The sequence below is a fragment of the Protopterus annectens genome, chromosome 14.part0 (assembly GCF_019279795.1).
Source record: "Protopterus annectens isolate FY-2018-M chromosome 14.part0, PAN1.0, whole genome shotgun sequence".
In the NCBI taxonomy this organism is placed as follows: Eukaryota; Metazoa; Chordata; order Ceratodontiformes; family Protopteridae; genus Protopterus; species Protopterus annectens.
This window is the reverse complement of record NC_056748.1, coordinates 401,827,231-401,844,334: the sequence shown is the minus strand read 5'-3', so window position 1 is coordinate 401,844,334 and position 17,104 is coordinate 401,827,231. Positions and strand designations below refer to the sequence as shown.

Below are 17,104 nucleotides of genomic sequence, written 5' to 3'. Positions count from 1 at the left end.
TGAGGAGGTAGTGAGCTGGAGGACAGCTAAGGAAAGGATTAGATAAATGAGGATATTAGAAGGATGGACTAGGCCTAATTTTCAGTTGTAAGCATTTAGAGCCTCTGTGTCGCATCTTATTTTGACTGGGGCCGATACTATGGCAACAGCTGACAGTACAGCAAAGCTGAAAAAAAGAAGGGAAGAATATTTTGCAAGTAGTATAGAGGTAGAAACACTTAATGGAATTTTTGGTGAATATGGTTCAGTGAGGGACTGAAGACTAAGAATCTGAGGAATGTGGCTATCTGGAGCAGCCCTGAAGTAAAACTGGAAGGTGGCAGTATGTATTGGAGATAGTTGAAGCAAAGACGAATAAAGGAGCTGGAATCTTTCTTACATTTGGATGGAAATGAAGGAAACAGAGGGTTGTTTATGCCTTGGGAGGGGTGAAGCAATAGATATGTGTTGCCTAAATCTAAATTGTTAAGGTAAGACTTGCTTAAAGTAGGCATAAAGAATTAATTAGTGTATGAGAGTATCATGTTGGACATCTGGGCAATTTTACTGATATAAAAAAATAACACAAGGTTGCAATCCATTGGATGGAAAATTAGATGTGGGAAATTGTACTGCTGTTTAGATAAAAGTACAGTATGGTAAAATAACCCTTAAGCTTATGATGGGTATGGCAGTGGGATAGTTTTTTTTTTTTTTTGTCTATGACAGAATGGGAAGAACTCTTCAAAAGGCTCAACAGTTTGAGAGCTGTCCTAACTGTGTGGGAACAACAGTAGCAGCAGCATACAATCCATCATTGCTTCAACACTCCATCACACTTGAACATGTCCTGGAAAATAGGAAAGGAAAGTGTTGGAGATGAAGGGAAAGTATTGTAGTTATGATCCATATGTTCTGGAAGTGCGTGGAAGTAAAGGATGGGTGGAAAGCTCCATCCAAGACTAAGAATTTATATTTCATAAATGAGTTTCTCATACTTGGAAATATGTGATATTTGGGATGGAAGAGCATGGATAGATAAGGACAAAACCCAGTTGTTAATTCTAAGTGAATGCATCAAGACTGTTAAAGCCAATTGCTGAGATCCTGGAGTGTAAATAGCATAAGGAATATACTGTAAAAGCACATAGAATGATTTATCAACCAATGTAGATAGAAGACAAAATGGACAGTATTTGTAATAGGTGGTACAGGGTGATTAGTAGTTACTGAGATGAGTGAAAAGTGAAGACTCTTCAAGATATCTTCTATAAGAAGGTTAGATTTTTGCTTACTTGGTTATTTTAAACAATCTCTGTATAAAACTGATGGCACCCTGTTGGGACAGCAGCTGCACGTGTTAAGATTTATTTTTACATGAAAAAATAAAACTATGACAACATTGTGGATTGTGACATATGCATTATTAGTGAAATTAAGTTGCAATTCCCCATATTTAATATTATTTATTACTAGCAATTAGCCAGAAGATCACAAAAGTTCAGTGACTGAATTTTCTTTTGCGTATACTAGTTCTGCAAAACTTCTGAAGAATTTTGAAGCTTAATTTACATTTTGGTTGCTTAGAAATATCAGTAACTAAGGTACTGACCTTACATTTCTTCCATATTATTAAAGAACACTGAACACAAATGCAACAAAAATCAAACAGTAGGCAAAACAAGTGAGCATCAAATATATTGTGTTAGAGTGTTTTATGCTGTGATGATATTTATAATTCACTATATTAGCATTATCACACTATTTTTCACACACATTTATGAATTTTTGCTATGAATAATATAGGTTCTTATGGATCATTTCATTGCCTTGGTACATAAATACAATAATATATAGCTGAACACTTTATACAGAGCAGTTCACAGAAAACACATCATCATGATATGTAATGACCACAGAGTATGTGACTTACTGCTAATCCCGTTCCACGTATATACTCCAATGGGTCCACAGAATGTCTCAGATGGGTTCCTGCCGATGTTGTTAAATGTTGTTATAGAACTTGCTGTACAGCAGACCAGGCATATTATTAAGGATAAAATGACAATGACGTGAACTCCTTGAAGGTTAGAAGAGCTGCTTAGAAAGTTAGTTACTGAAAGAGAAAGAAAGCTATGATATTTTCTGTAACCAACATATTAACTAATTGTACTTTTTTATAAGCAGCAAAAAACACTTTACTGTACTAGCTTTGATACATTCTTATGCATTCTACATGCATAGTGCACTTTTCCATTCCTTAGTTCTTGGCCTTGATCTCATCTCCCATATTATACTTCCCCTCTATTGACATCTTAAGCACAGCCCAATCCTATGGATTGCAATCCTCATGAACGAATGGCAATTTAATTTCTTACTATTTCACTTTACATTGCATCATACTCACTTCCTTACCATAAAGGTAATTTAAATAAAACCAATCAGTTCTACTCATGTATATTCCATCTCCATCTACTTTATCCTCTCTTCTCCCTCTCCTCTGTTTCAATAAGACTTATTAACTTCTCATCATTAATTTATTATACATCACATAAGTGATAGATGAATTGGTTACATGCTGATGAACCTTTAAGGATGCGCATATTTTAATTACGCTTCGTCTAGGACATGTCATGAAAACATTTGTAGTACATGGAGAGTGGTGATTACACTCCCATATTCAGAAAAGGACAAACCAGTTAAGCACCAGTGTGGCGCATGGCCTGACCTTAATAAATGTTAAGCACTGCATGTGTATGTTGTTAAAGTCAGAGCTACCACTGGGCAGTAAAATCTGCCTGGACTCACTAGCGAATGGCAGCGGCAGAATAAAACATTTGTTTCTGCCTGGTGTCAAGACTATTAACATGCCCCTAACGTCCTGTAAAAAAGAACAGAAAGTTATTAGAATAACAGGATGTGATCACCGCCATAATTTGAAGAATACAAACTCTTAAACTCATATGTATGTTATTATTTAGTGACATCAGTCCTTGGTGGTTTGTCTGAAAACCACAGATTTTATGAGGAACAAACCAAAAATATGAAGCAATACTCTGGGCATTCTGTTAAAATCTAGACAGTACAGAGACATTGTAGATAAGTGTAAACATGATAGACAGTGCTACACTGCCTTTCTGACAGCATCTACCAAGTGTTTTATGGCTTTGAAAGCCAACAAAAACCTTGATTTATTTTTCCATATAACTAGTTGTACATGGAGTTGATAAAGCTCTATACTCTACAAAGAATTATAATTGTCTCACCATTCATAACTCTGTATTATATATTCTCAACAAGGGAGCCAAGGTTCACCTCTCGAGCGTCACCATCAAGGTAAATTTCTTGGCATCCATGTCTCAAACACATAAGTGGGTTATGATAAGTGAACCAGTCATTATCTTCTATATTGTCATCCTGTGTGCATCAACCTCTTATCAATCAGATGTACAGTTGTAATTCTATATTTCAATCCAGTTAAGAGAAAATTAGCATATTTTATACACTAAAAATAAAGATGGGGATCACTTCTGTGGCTCTACACGACAGGGGTACAGGAAAATAATTTTCTTGGGTGGCAAAATCCAGGGTACCATTTGACTAGGCTTATATAGGCCCTAGGGCCAATAGCCTAGTACCTACTTATGAACCTATGAACTAAACACCTGAAAGCATCTGCCCCTCCACCTAAGTGAAAACAACACAACTTAAAAATAATATTATTTTTAACAAATATTAAAAGTGTAATTCCATAAAAAAATAAATAAACCAGAAATGGACTGCAAGCAGTAAAACAGAAAAAAATGTGACCAGCAGCACTGACCAAATTATAAAAATTAATCACTCAATGAATAAATTAAAAGATTAAGGTGTATTGGTCACTTTCAGAATCATGTTTGCTTTACAAATAATTTCATCTTCCATTATATTCTTAATGTTGATTCTAGGTGATTTTGCAAACATAAATGTTGTAGTATGTTTGCTTGATTTTTTTTCTCTCACTGTTTATTCAGATTTTCTGTACATCATCACAGAATCTCATCTGACCACAAAATGAGGTTAGGAAAACATTTGGCAATAATTTTCATATAACTGAAAAGTGTTGAGTATAATAGAATGAGTATTAATTTGCATTTCATTTTTTGATAAGAAAAAGACCTGATTTATGTGTGTGTGTGTGTGTGTGTGTGTGTGTGTGTGTGTGTGTGTGTGTGTGCACACACACACGCGCACACACACGCGCACACGGACACGCACACACGCACGCATGCACACACTTGCACATGCACACACACACGCACACGCGCACACACACACACACACACACACACACACACACACACACACACACACACACACACACCCCTTATTACCGTTTCATCAGTTGCAGTCTTCACATTTTCAAAAAGAACCTACCCTGCACGTCCTTCCTTGTGTTCCTTGTGTACTGATCAAGGAATAATACAGTCAATGTTGGCAATAACTTTTTTTTAATAAAATACTTTAAAAAACAGACTGCACTTCTGCTTGCATTAAACTGTAAACTGAATGAAAGATTAATTTGTAAGTAATTGCTCTATTTCTTCCTTTGCCATTACTTAGCCTACCAATTGATTCTATCTAATTTTATTCCAGCATTTTTTCCAGATATTTCCTATGAACGTTATTCACTCTCTCGTAATCTCTCTAGCCCTTGTTCTCTTCCCTCTCTTCAGCTTTCACTCTCCTTTATTCATCCTCCTCCTCTCTCTATCTCTTATACTTGCTGTCTACCTGCCTTACTATTCCCTCCCCTGCCTCCCTTTCTTCCTTTCTCTTCCTTCTCCCTCTGCACTATTCTATAACCAGTTATTCTTCTCATGCCTTCCACCCTATGTTTCATAGATACATATGTCTTGGTTTCACCCTAAGTGAGGACTTTAATTACGTACTAACCGTGTTTCCTATAATCCGTATTGTATTGTGTCAAGATACTATTGTTTGTACTTTGACCTTGTGTAAATCTGCCATTAGGATGATGTCATATCACTTTTATCTATTTCTGCATATTTGCTCATGTTAATTGCTCATGTTATTTTTTTTTTTATTTCTTTCCTCTTAAATTGTTGAATATTTTTGGAATTATTTTATGTAAGTACTAAATATATTTACTCTGGCCCAGTGGACTTTCCTGGTAATCAAATGTCAAAAATAAATAAATAAATAAATAATAAAAAACACATCCTTTAAGTTGGAGCTGCCTAAGAGGAGAAGAATAAAAGTGGCACCAGTACTGGTGTTGTGTATTTGGACCCTTTTGTTAAACTGTATTTTGTATGTCTTCAGTAACTGAACATTAAGTGCAGATATTTGATTTTGGAAATTGCATTGTTTCAAATGTTTTTATAAGTTCGCTGGCATGATTAAATAACTGATTTGATTTAAATGCTATAAGAAATGGAACAGTGTGGAGGCTCAGGATATTAAACTAGCATCCTAAGCTGTGTATGATTTGGAATGCAATCATCAGATTACTTGTTTAGCAGTTACACTGCATACTAATTTGGCTTGTAGATATCATATGGTTTATATATAAAAATCACTAGTAATCTAGGATTATTTGTATCATGAGATATTGTTTCACCTATTCATCCCTCTCTAATATTTTAGTTCTGGGCATGCCACTCATTGATTTCACTCCCATTCACTTTTTTTTGTAGAAAAGACTGTATAGTGCACACACTCATGTGCATGCATCATTGAATGCATTGTGAGTAACAATGATTACATCCCATTGAAGGGAGTCAATGATACCATTAAAGGCTTGTGACACCAGCATGGTAAGGTGGGGGTAGATTAAAGTTTGTGTAAATTATAGTTAGAGTGCAATGGTGAAACCAGATGAAACATTTATGTATTAGACTAGAGGAAAAATATAATGCAATACTGCAGAAGGTTCGAGTACATTTTCTGCATGCTTCCATATATTATACAGTTTGATGTATGGCTGGCAACCACTAAGACACTGACATAAATAATATTGGGACAATAAAACAATGAGAAAGCCTGACAACCCAAATAACCTGTCAGGCATTTGATCCACATGTTTCCACTCCATCAAGAACATTTTATAAATAAAATGTCTGAGTATAACCCTGAAATCATTACAATTTTTGTTATAACAATAGCTATAACCATTAAACAGCTGTAGATGTCAAACGCACTCACAATAGCTTTCATTTTCCACAACTAAACAAGCTGCATGTAGGCAGCACTTTGTACTGCGTGCTTTGGTGAGAGGGGAAGGATCCACAGTGGACATACCACTGACTGTGTCACAAAAGTGAATCTACTTGCACTATGATGTTTTATAACCTCTTTGAATTGTCAGGGGTGACTGATATAACAGTCATCATGGAATATATTACACATAACTCTCAGAATGCTGCAAAGTAGGAGGTTAAATTATACTTTCCACAGGCTCAGAAGAATGTCTGCAGTTCTAACCTGAGCCATATCCTGGGGTGACAACTTCATCACCTCATTGGCTGTTATAGCAGTGATCCAATGTTCTCACTGCAAGCCAGATAGATACTAGCATTACCCTACCTACCACAACAGGATGTACAGCAAGTCTTACATTTTCTGCAGGGCATGTTGACAGATACCATGGGACAGAATTTGTTATTTTTTTAGTGAAGATTAAGTTTTTGGAAAATCTAAAATTGTGGCACTGCAAAAAACCTTGAATGATTTAACTGTCAATGTAATGAACTAAGACAATTAAATAATTTGACCACCATTTCATCACACAATAAAATGAGTGCAGCGATAACTTGTATAGTGTCCATTTATATGTTTGTTACATATGTATATTTCTATTTATCTATCTACCTACTTATATGTCTGTCTAACATAACACAAACTACAGGTTTTGAAACTAAAATAGTTTAAATATGGACAATGTTGCTTCAGTTGTATAAAGAACATGCCATGTTTTACAGGCAATAAAGAAACTGCAGGATATCTTAGCACATTTGATCTGGGTAATAAACAAATTCAAACTTATACAGAGCTTATGTATGCTGTCTTAACAAATGAAGATAAGACTACAGGTGAGGTTATGATTATTGTACTAAGAAGACTAATGATTTGTCAGTTATCCAGAAAGCTTCCTAAATTAGCACAGCTACAAACACACACATAGCAGACACACATATGCCCACTTCCACTGCGTATGCTCACATGCACATATACGCTCACAATATATATCCAAAAAGCTTCCTGAATTAGCAGAATTAGCACATTCTTGCCAAACAACTGAAAAAATGTATGTAGATACCATGTTGCTCAGTCAGCCTCAGTGTCAATGGTCATCCACAAAATTAAATTTACTTGAAATAAATTTGTTACATTTTACAAAACTGACATAACAGCAAACTATCCTAATTTTTGTTATCATTAACCACTGTACTCAGTTTATCTAGCTCTCTCCTCCTACGTGAACTGCTAAATAAGATCCTCAGCCACCTTCATATGGCCACTTCATCAAAGCAACTGTTGCGATTTTCTGCAATGCCTGGACTTGGAGACATGGGAGAAACATGGGAAAGCACATCATCTACAAACATTTTTAATTACCTGCAAAAGAAAAAAGAAAAATTTTGAGACATTCTGAATTCGGAATGTACTCAGAAAACCTTTTGTGAAACTGAGGGCAAAGTCTGAAAGTCATGCAGACAAAAAATTGTAAAGTGCTGATTAAAACAGTACAGTTGAGAGGAATGGGTGAAGTGTAAGGATGGACTTAGGAGTAGAGGCAGGGGCAGAGTTAGGGTTAGCATACATTAGTAGGGATGTGGAACACCATATACTTGTATTACTAAGGCGGTCACGGTATGATCTTTAATAATACTTGCAAAACCTAAATCTATCCCTGCTCCTGCCACTTACTTTAACCCTGCATCTTACCATAGAAAAAGCCTTTCCATAACACTACCACAATTCAGACAAATTAAGGGTTAGTGTTACAGAGAGATTTTAGTTTAAAGACTGGAATACAAAACTGTTTTCTATTTTCAGTCTTGTTAGTTTCAGGGTTTTGTCAGTTCAGTAATATGCCTGTTCAAAATGTTTTTGTCAAAGTTTTCGTTTCAACATTCAAACCGTTTGAACATTGCTATGAAAATCATATATAAGTAAATCTCTTTTGTGGGAGCAGAACCTATGACTTTATGACAAAGTAAATTAAGTTTTGTTGCAGTGGTGGATTGTGTTTGTAAATATATATACATGCCCCCCCCCCTGCACCCCCATGCACAAGCTACACTCCCCACTTCTTCTAAGTTTTAATACACACACAGACACACACACACACACACACACACACACACACACACATATATATATATATATATATATATATATATATATATATATATATATATATATATATATTCTCAAACAAACTGGTAAAAACTCTCCAAATGAAGTTAAACCAAACCAACACAAGTCCAAGAAGTCCAATGGCCCAAAGATAATACACAAAGAAGTTTGTGTTGCACAAAGAAATTTAATGAAGCGCTTTTCAACACTGTTGAAACAGTAACTTCATCAGATCAAAATAAAAAACTTGAAAGCATGTTTAAATACCAAATTTAAATAGCATCACATGTTTAAAACTTCCTATCAACAACCAAGGCTGTGTTTACACAAATTGTTAAAGGGAAACAACTAACATAGTTGTGCAAGTTAAAATACATTTGACTTTTTAGTATAACGTAGATGTATAACAAAACCTATGTATTCTAAACACTTACAAAATAAAAACTAAAATACACTTTCAGGGGTGACATCATCTATTTAAACTTTTTAATTTAAGCAAACAGGTGATGTTACATGCTTTGTTGAGACCTGGACTAGAAAAGGTATTCAGTCTCAACTGCCAAGCTAGTTCACGTTCCTCTAGAAGTAAATTTGACCTTGTGGACTATAATACTAGAATGGAAATACTCTTGAACAGCGATGCTTATTCTAAAGTTTCACTCAATGAAATCAATGTAGGTTATGGTCGTATTAGAAGTTACCTTAACGATTTATTTATAGAGGCAAAAATTTACATCAACATGTTTAATTATATGACAACTCCATGGCAAAAATTTACCGTTATGTTTGGTATTCCCAAGGTGCACAAGGATTTGGAAAATCCCCCTATGAGACCTCTCATAGATGGAAGGGGTTCAATCACATATCCTTGTGCAAAGGTAGTGGATACAATTTTGCAGAGATACTTGGTGTCTGAATTCCAGGTCTGTAAAGATTCCTGGACTTTTTTGAAAAAGATTAATGACCTTGAGTTCCACAGGGACAACAACATTTTAACCATCGATGTCAAAGATCTTTATACATCGATCCCCCATCTTGAAGGGGTCGAATGGGTGAGCTTGATGCTTAAAGCCAAGGGGGCACCGGCTCACGAGATACACCTAATAGAAATATTAGTTGATATAATTCTCACTAATAACTTTTTTACTTTTAACAAGGACTTTTTCCTCCAGAAGAGGGGAGTGGCCATGGGTTCACCATGTGGGGCCAGTCTGGTCAATTTAGTAATGGCACATTGGGAAAGAAAATTTATTTTCAACAATCCCCAACAGATGTCCAATCTTATATATTTTACTTGTTTTTTGGACAATATTTTTATTGTCTTTAAAGGTGACAGAACACAGGCACAAAACTTTGTAGATTATTTAAACCACATGACTGAATTTCTTGATTTTACGTTTAACTTTAACTGTGACTCAATTGATTATCTTGACATTAGGTTAACTAAGGATGTAGTGAATAATAGATTTGTGTCCAAAATTTTTAGAAAGGACACTTATTGTAACTCATTTCTCCATTTCACAAGTAGTCACCCCTTTACTCAAAAAAGTTCTATTGTTAAGGGTCAACTTATTAGAGCAGCTAAAATGGTCTCCCTGGAGGTGCACTTCATTGATGAGTGTAAGTTATTGAGCAATATGTTTCAACATCAGGGATATCCAATCAACCTTATTGATTCACTAGTTGATTAAGTTTAATACAAAAGGCACGATGGGTTAATTAAGCCCATATTGTGTGAGCCAGGGTTGACTATCGAAATTGAACAAGTAGTTGGTGGTTCCAACTCTGGGTACTGTGTACTTCAGCCAAGAGTTGGTCACAACTAATTCTAACATGATGTCTAACTATAGAACTAGCTTTATAACGACATATTGTAAAGACAGTGATAACGTCAGACTTATACTATATAAAAATTGGGAATTCATTAGTAATGACAGATTTTTAACTGCAAAAATAGGAAGTGTTCCCAAACTAGTATTTAGAAGAGGTCTTAACCTTAAAAACTTATTAGAAAAGAATGATTTAACGAGTGTAAACAGACATACAGAGATGTCTACTTGTAGCATGTGCAGGTTGTGTAAATTTATGGATGTAGGTAAGACATTTAGACATGGGAGGAAGTTTGAATTAAAACACAAACTCAACTGTAATTCAAAGTCTGTTGTGTATATCGCTAAGTGTTCATCCTGTACAGCTTTCTACATTGGAAAAAATGGAGCATAGGCTTTGTGATAGAGTGTATGAACATACTCATGCAATTGATATTAATAAAAGTGACAAGTCCCTTGCTAAACACTCACATTTGAGTGAGGTACACAAGTTTATGTTTAAGGCAATTGATCAAGTTCAGGTAGATGTTAGGGGTGGCCCAGCAAATTTACCTCTAGAGGAACATGAACTAGCTTGGCAGTTGAGACTGAAATGCCTTTTCTAGTCCAGGTCTCAACGAAGCATGTAACATCACCTGTTTTCTTAAATTAAAAAGTTTAAATAGATGATGTCACACCTGGAAGTGTATTTTAGTTTTTATTTTGTAAGTGTTTAGAATACATAGGTTTTGTTATACATCTATGTTATACTAAAATGTCAAGTGTCTTTTAACTTGCACAAATATGTTAGTTGTTTCCCTTTAATAATATGTGTAAACACAGCCTTGGTTGTTGATAGGAAGTTTTAAACATGTGATGCTACTTAAATTTGGTATTTAAACATGTTTTGAAGTTTTTTATTTTGATCTGATGAAGTTACTGTTTCAACAGTGATGAAAAGTGCTTCATTAAATTTCTTTGTGCAACACAAACTTCTTCGTGTATTATCTTTGGGCCATTGGACTTGTTGGACTTTTGTTGGTTTGGTTTGTTTGAGAATATATATATATATATATATATATATATATATATATATATATATATATATGTGTGTGTGTGCGTGTGTGTGTGTGTGTGTGTGTGTGTGTGTGTGTGTGTGTGTGTGTGTGTGTGTGTGTGTGTGTGTTTGTGTGCGTGTGCATGTGACATGGGTGGGTTTATGGATCACTCTTATTTAATGTTTTTTTGTTCAACAGTGCACAGTATGTGGCAATTAATCAAAGTGCAGTTTGGGTTAAGTGAATGTTTGGCCAGGTACATGAGATGTCAAAAAGACAAAGTTAGTTTTTTGTGATTTTAATTCCAAAAGTTTTATATTGCTAAAAGTTTTGGCCATACTGTGTGTGAGCATGTGCTCATATGTTTGTGGGTTAGGGTTAGAGTAAGGAGTAGGGTAGGGGATAGTCTTTCTATTTTAGGTATCCATATTTTACTTTCAAGTCCCAAAGTTTGTTATTAAGGCTTTTTAACTTACATATATAACACTTCAGTTTATGGATGATTGCTGCAGACCTTCCAGAATTATTAGACTGAAATGATGAAAAGATTTTTCCGTTTGTTCTTACTTGTACTGAACAATGTATTCCTTGTTTTATATTTTACCTATCATTTTCCTGCTTAAAGTTGCATTCTATGTTTGCCCCACCCTCCACTTACACATTAAGCTTAATTTAATGAAAGAGCACCAATACTGTCTTTATTTGATTGGATGTCTCTATAGCTCGTCTTCGTGTTTCTCTATAGGTAGCCTGCTTATAAAATGTTCCCAACCCTCCAACCCTTTTACTGTGATGGTCTTATAAGACTGTTTCTCTTGCCTTCACCCCTTATAGTAATCTGATTTCCAAAGTCCCTCCCATCCCTCTTTCATTGCTGTTCTCTGTTGTATAAGCTATTTGCATACTCTTCCCACCCATTGTTTTCCATTGATCCATGATACTGAGTGCCAACCCGGAAATCAGTGTTGCTCTTGAGTAAATGTCTTCTACTACATATTATCTCATACACATTTTCCTAGAGATCAGCAAAGCTGGGAATCCTAGCATGTATTCCAGAAGTATTTTACTTGTATACATTGCTATCCAAGCAAAGTTAAGTACCTTTGATTGCTAAATTGTACTTGCATAGGTTATTTTGAGTGATCACCACTGTTTCCTGATTTTATGTGTACATTTCACTGTATTTTTTGTGAAAAAAAAAATGTTCTTCCTCTCACTGTTACTACTATAAAACTGGCTTAAAATCACATTCAGTAAGGGATTTCCAGGTAATTGTTAACTGATTTGTGGTAACATTGCACTTGTGGGTCTCTTCTCTTGTGTTTTTACATTAGGAGGATAGAGTTTATTCATCTTGTGGCCGGAGGTATTTACCTGGTCTGTCTAAGTTGAGAAATACACAAAATGACTCATAATGTAATCATTTTATTGGCCAGAGGACTCATTAATTAGTTTTCTGTTTTTTCTGAGCTGCTATAAATTTTACATACGTGGGTATGTTAGCATTGCCCTGTACAGTATTAAACACCAAGAAAGCAAATTTTCATGTAGAACAGTCCATAAAATTTTACCCTGTAAAGCATCAATATAGAGCCGATATCATGTGTGCAGACAAGCAGATAATATGGCGCTGAGTAGCAATACCTACAAATTTAGTAGAATTCGGTATTGTGTAAACATTAAAGTTGATAAATTTTAGTACTTTTAAGCATAATCTGCACCGATAAAGCACCTTTATTATTCCGCATCAACAAAGCACCTTTAATAGGCTTCTAACATCCTTGCGGCTCACCAAATGACTTGAGAATATGGATTTGCAATTTCCTAATTTCTATGTAGCTAGCTTGGTAGATATGGGTATCTTGAGACAGTGTAGTAATTATCTCATGTTTACCAACAACTGCTTGACCCTTAAAGTAGCAGACATAGTATGTAAGAGGTATATTTTACACAATGACACTGGAAGTGAAAAACCTGCAAACAAGAACACAGATTGTCAAAACCACAAACACAACACCCACTCCACATAGCACATAACATGCATATAAGCTAATGTATACTGAAGCACTGAAAAGCAATCTTCCTAAATAAAAAAGATTGCCTAGACCACACTTTGTCAAAGCTATGCCTTATCAAGCCCAAAGGCATTAAAAAAAAAAAACACCTAAAACCACACATACTGTCACTCTCAGTGGAGCCCCAAATACTAAATCCCTAAGGCAAGCAAACAGACTTCCCAGAACTCTTGTCATAGCAGACTCCTTTGTATGATATACTGATTCCCCTCTAACTAGGCTGAACAAGGAGAAGATTACTGTAATTGCTTAGCTGGAGCCTGGATCCACCAAATCACACAACATGTACCTTTCCCTGTTTTATATGATGAGAGACATTATGGAATTTTCAGACTGCATGTCTCAGGGTGGTATGAGCCTAACAATGAGACGTATATTACTTATCACCAAAGACGATGCAACAATATAAGTGAAAAATGATTGATTTCAATAACTGGCTGTCTTTCTTGTGTCATTCTAAGGGGATCTAATACTTGTCACCTTGGGAGGACATGGTTAAGAGACTTTGAATACTGGCTAAAACCATACCTCTCAATCTCTTAGAGCCAGAAATCTGGACAAGACCATAAATAAAAGTGGGACAAAGGCCCCAAAATAGGGACAATTTTTAAATATTGATCTTACAAGCTTAGAAAGCTGAATAACAGGTTTTGCATTAGCATGAATTTTCTGAAGGGTATGAAGCCTGAAACTCAAATGTTTATCATTCTTTTCTAATGTCAGTCTTAAATGATTTGCTACTAGTTTAACAGAAAACAATAATTTTATGAAAATGGACCAAAAATATAAGGCAAAATTCAGAACATTCTGTGAAAATCTGTACAGTTGAGAGGTATGGCTAAAACTTTAGCTAAAAGTCTATCCACCTCCATAGTGACTTTTTTATTCAATGCTGTATTGACATATTTCAACTCAACTGAAATTCAAGGTGTTTATGTTTAATGCCAGGAGCCTAAAATGAAAAAAAAAAACTTCAATCTCTTCAAGTGCTCCTCAAATTTGAGAATATACACATATGTGCAGTTACCTAGACTTTGATTAAAGTGGTAGATAGTACCCCAGCAGTGCAAGGTTTTGGTGCCTTCCACAAATTTGGACCAGCAGCAGCACAGACAAGGGCTAAAGGTGGAGGTGTTTCAATATACATCAATAACAAATATACTTCTATGGTGGTCCAACAGAATGATGTGCTTGAGTTCCTCTATGTGTAGATCACCATTTACAAACTCTCTTACCATATCCTAGCCAGCTATACTTCACCCTCTATGTCCCAATAAGCTCACAATGCATATTTGGACCTACTGGAACACTTACTATCCAACCTAACTCCCTGTTTATGGCAGACTTTAAATTACCTCTCTATATACTGGGAATCCTACATGGCTTCAAGTCTACAAATGCATACACTCGTGAACTTCATAAATAAAAACACACTTGACCAAATAGTGAATACACCCACTACAGGCCTCAATATACTGGACCTTGTGCTCACAAATATGGGAGAAACTGCACCCCCCCCTAAAATAAATGTCTCATCCTCCCTGGTATGGTCCGATCATAAAGCTGTCTCCTTTGACATCAAAATCAACTCCATAATCCCATTAAAACCAGTAACAGTTAGGAACTATTCCAAGGCAAATTACCTTTTACTAAGTGATGGATTGTCAAAATTCCCTGCCCCTCCAAACCCTGAGAACTCAGCAGCCTATGCCGAATTGCTCTCAGAAACTCTGTACAACCATGTCAATGGCTGCACAGAGGCTTCTGTACCTAGCAGAAGTAAGCCCAGGACTAGCCCTAGAAATTAACTGGCCTGGTGGCACCCCAAATTAAACTGAATATACAACAAAAGGAAAACAATTATGGCTAAAATCAGGAAGGGTAATTATCATAAAGATAAAACTCACTCGTTATATTAAATTGGCAACTAAGAGGGTTAATTATGTCAAGCAATGCTAGGTTTGATAAGATAGCCTCCCAGGTGAAAACAAGAAAAAGGTCTTCTACAGCTATGACAGAAACCTCAAGGGCAGTACATACCAATGTGCTGAACTGGTAATTAATGGTTCCATATTCACCAAGTCTGGTAATAGAGCAAACCTGTTAGCAGACAAATTCAGTCCCAATCCCCCCATTCACCCCCAACCATCTCCCTAAAAACTGCACTCAAACATAATTTCTCCAACTAAAAAATAAATGGTGGCGCCCTGTGTGGTTGCGACTGTGCCAGTTCATCATTTTCACACAAAACTTTGAGAAAATCACTTTATGGGCTTTTAAATGGAAGTGCATTAACTTAAAGCAGACAGAAGCTTCTGGAAATTAAGCAGTTAACAGTTGCATGCTGCTGGCTAGATTCCCTGCAGTCAGCAGAGTGCCTGGGGCCTACTATACTCAGAGAAATATTGGAGCTGTGTATTTTAACCCAGCATGCCTTAAAGTGCCTGAAATATGAGACAGAAGGTTCCAGTATACTCAGGACAAAACAGAAGAGGAAAAGATGTCAGTGAACCAGAAAAAGGGCCTGCAGAGCTGGAATTGCTGCAAAGCTGAAAACTAATCCTCACAGGCCTGCTTTGCCTTCAATACTGCTAGCAAATGCATGTTCAATGGACAGTAAAATGGATTACCTGAGGTTGGAACTCTAGAGCAAAAATAAGGTGAGAAATACCTGTTTATGATGATTACTGACATGTGGCTGCATAACAAGATCAGTGATAGTGCTGTTAGCTTAGAAGGCCTCACACTCTTTCATGCAGACAGATGTTAAGCTTTGTGTGGAAAAGCCAAGGGAGGTGTGCATCTATGTGAATGAAAGATTGTGTAAGAACTGTCAGATTGTTCAGTCACATTGCTCTGACAATCTAGAGTTCCTGTCCTTAAAATGCAGTGCAGACCCTTTTATGTACCTAGAGAGCTAAATGGAATATATGTAACAGTGGTATACATTCTACCCAGTGCAAACACCACTGAGGCTCTGAGCAATCTTTATAACTCTGTGAGCTGCAGAGGAAAAACTCAGACTTTGCACACGTGGTTGCTGGTGATATTAAATCAAGCAGATCTGAGAGAGTTGTTACCCCACTAATATCAATTTGTAGATTTTAGATAGTAGATTTTCCTACAAGGGGTGCTAACACTCTGGACAAGCCATATTTCACTATCAAAGATGCCTACAGAGCAATACAACAACCTAACTTAGGAAGCTATGAATATCTTACCCTCATGCTTCTACCAGCCTATAAATCAGTTCTGATCAGAGCAAAGCCCACAATTAAGCAGATCAGGGTCTGGCATGAGGGAGTTTTGGAATGTCTCCAAGACTGTTTTGACAATACCTGCTGGGACATTTTGAAAGAGGCAGCTACGTCAGATGGACTGGTGAAACTAGATGATTACATGGAAGCAGTAATGGCTTACATCACTGTGTTGATGATGTATCTGACATCAAAAGCATCACAATCAGAGAAAGCCAAAAGTCATGGCTCAACAACAATGTCTACGATCTCCTGATGGCAAGAAATGCAGCATTTAGGGCCAAGGACAAGAAGGGTTTCAGCGAAGATAGAGCAAACCTAAAAAAGGGCATTAAAAAGGCCAACAGGGAATATGGAAATAAATTACAAAGTAAATTTTCAGACATGAGGGACACCAGGAGTCTCTGGCAAGGGGTACAACAGATTACTTACTATAAAGCCAGGTCATCTCATTGGGAAGACAGTACTGAATTCCTGGACAGGTTGAACTCCTTCTTTAACAGATTTGAAGAGAAGAGCAAAGTGGCTTCTACAAGGCTACCTATCGACCAGGTGGGTCTATA

The 17,104-nt window shown here is 36.2% G+C and overlaps 1 protein-coding gene across 1 annotated transcript in view; it reads right to left on the bottom strand.

The window, feature by feature from the left end:
- Nucleotides 1-17,104, bottom strand: part of CLRN3 (clarin 3) — a 114,140-nt gene that overhangs the window by 33,174 nt on the left and 63,862 nt on the right. Inside the window, exon 2 of the mRNA XM_044055560.1 lies at nucleotides 1,913-2,095. Coding sequence (XP_043911495.1) covers nucleotides 1,913-2,095 — 183 coding nt within the window. The remainder of the gene's footprint in view (nucleotides 1-1,912; nucleotides 2,096-17,104) is intronic.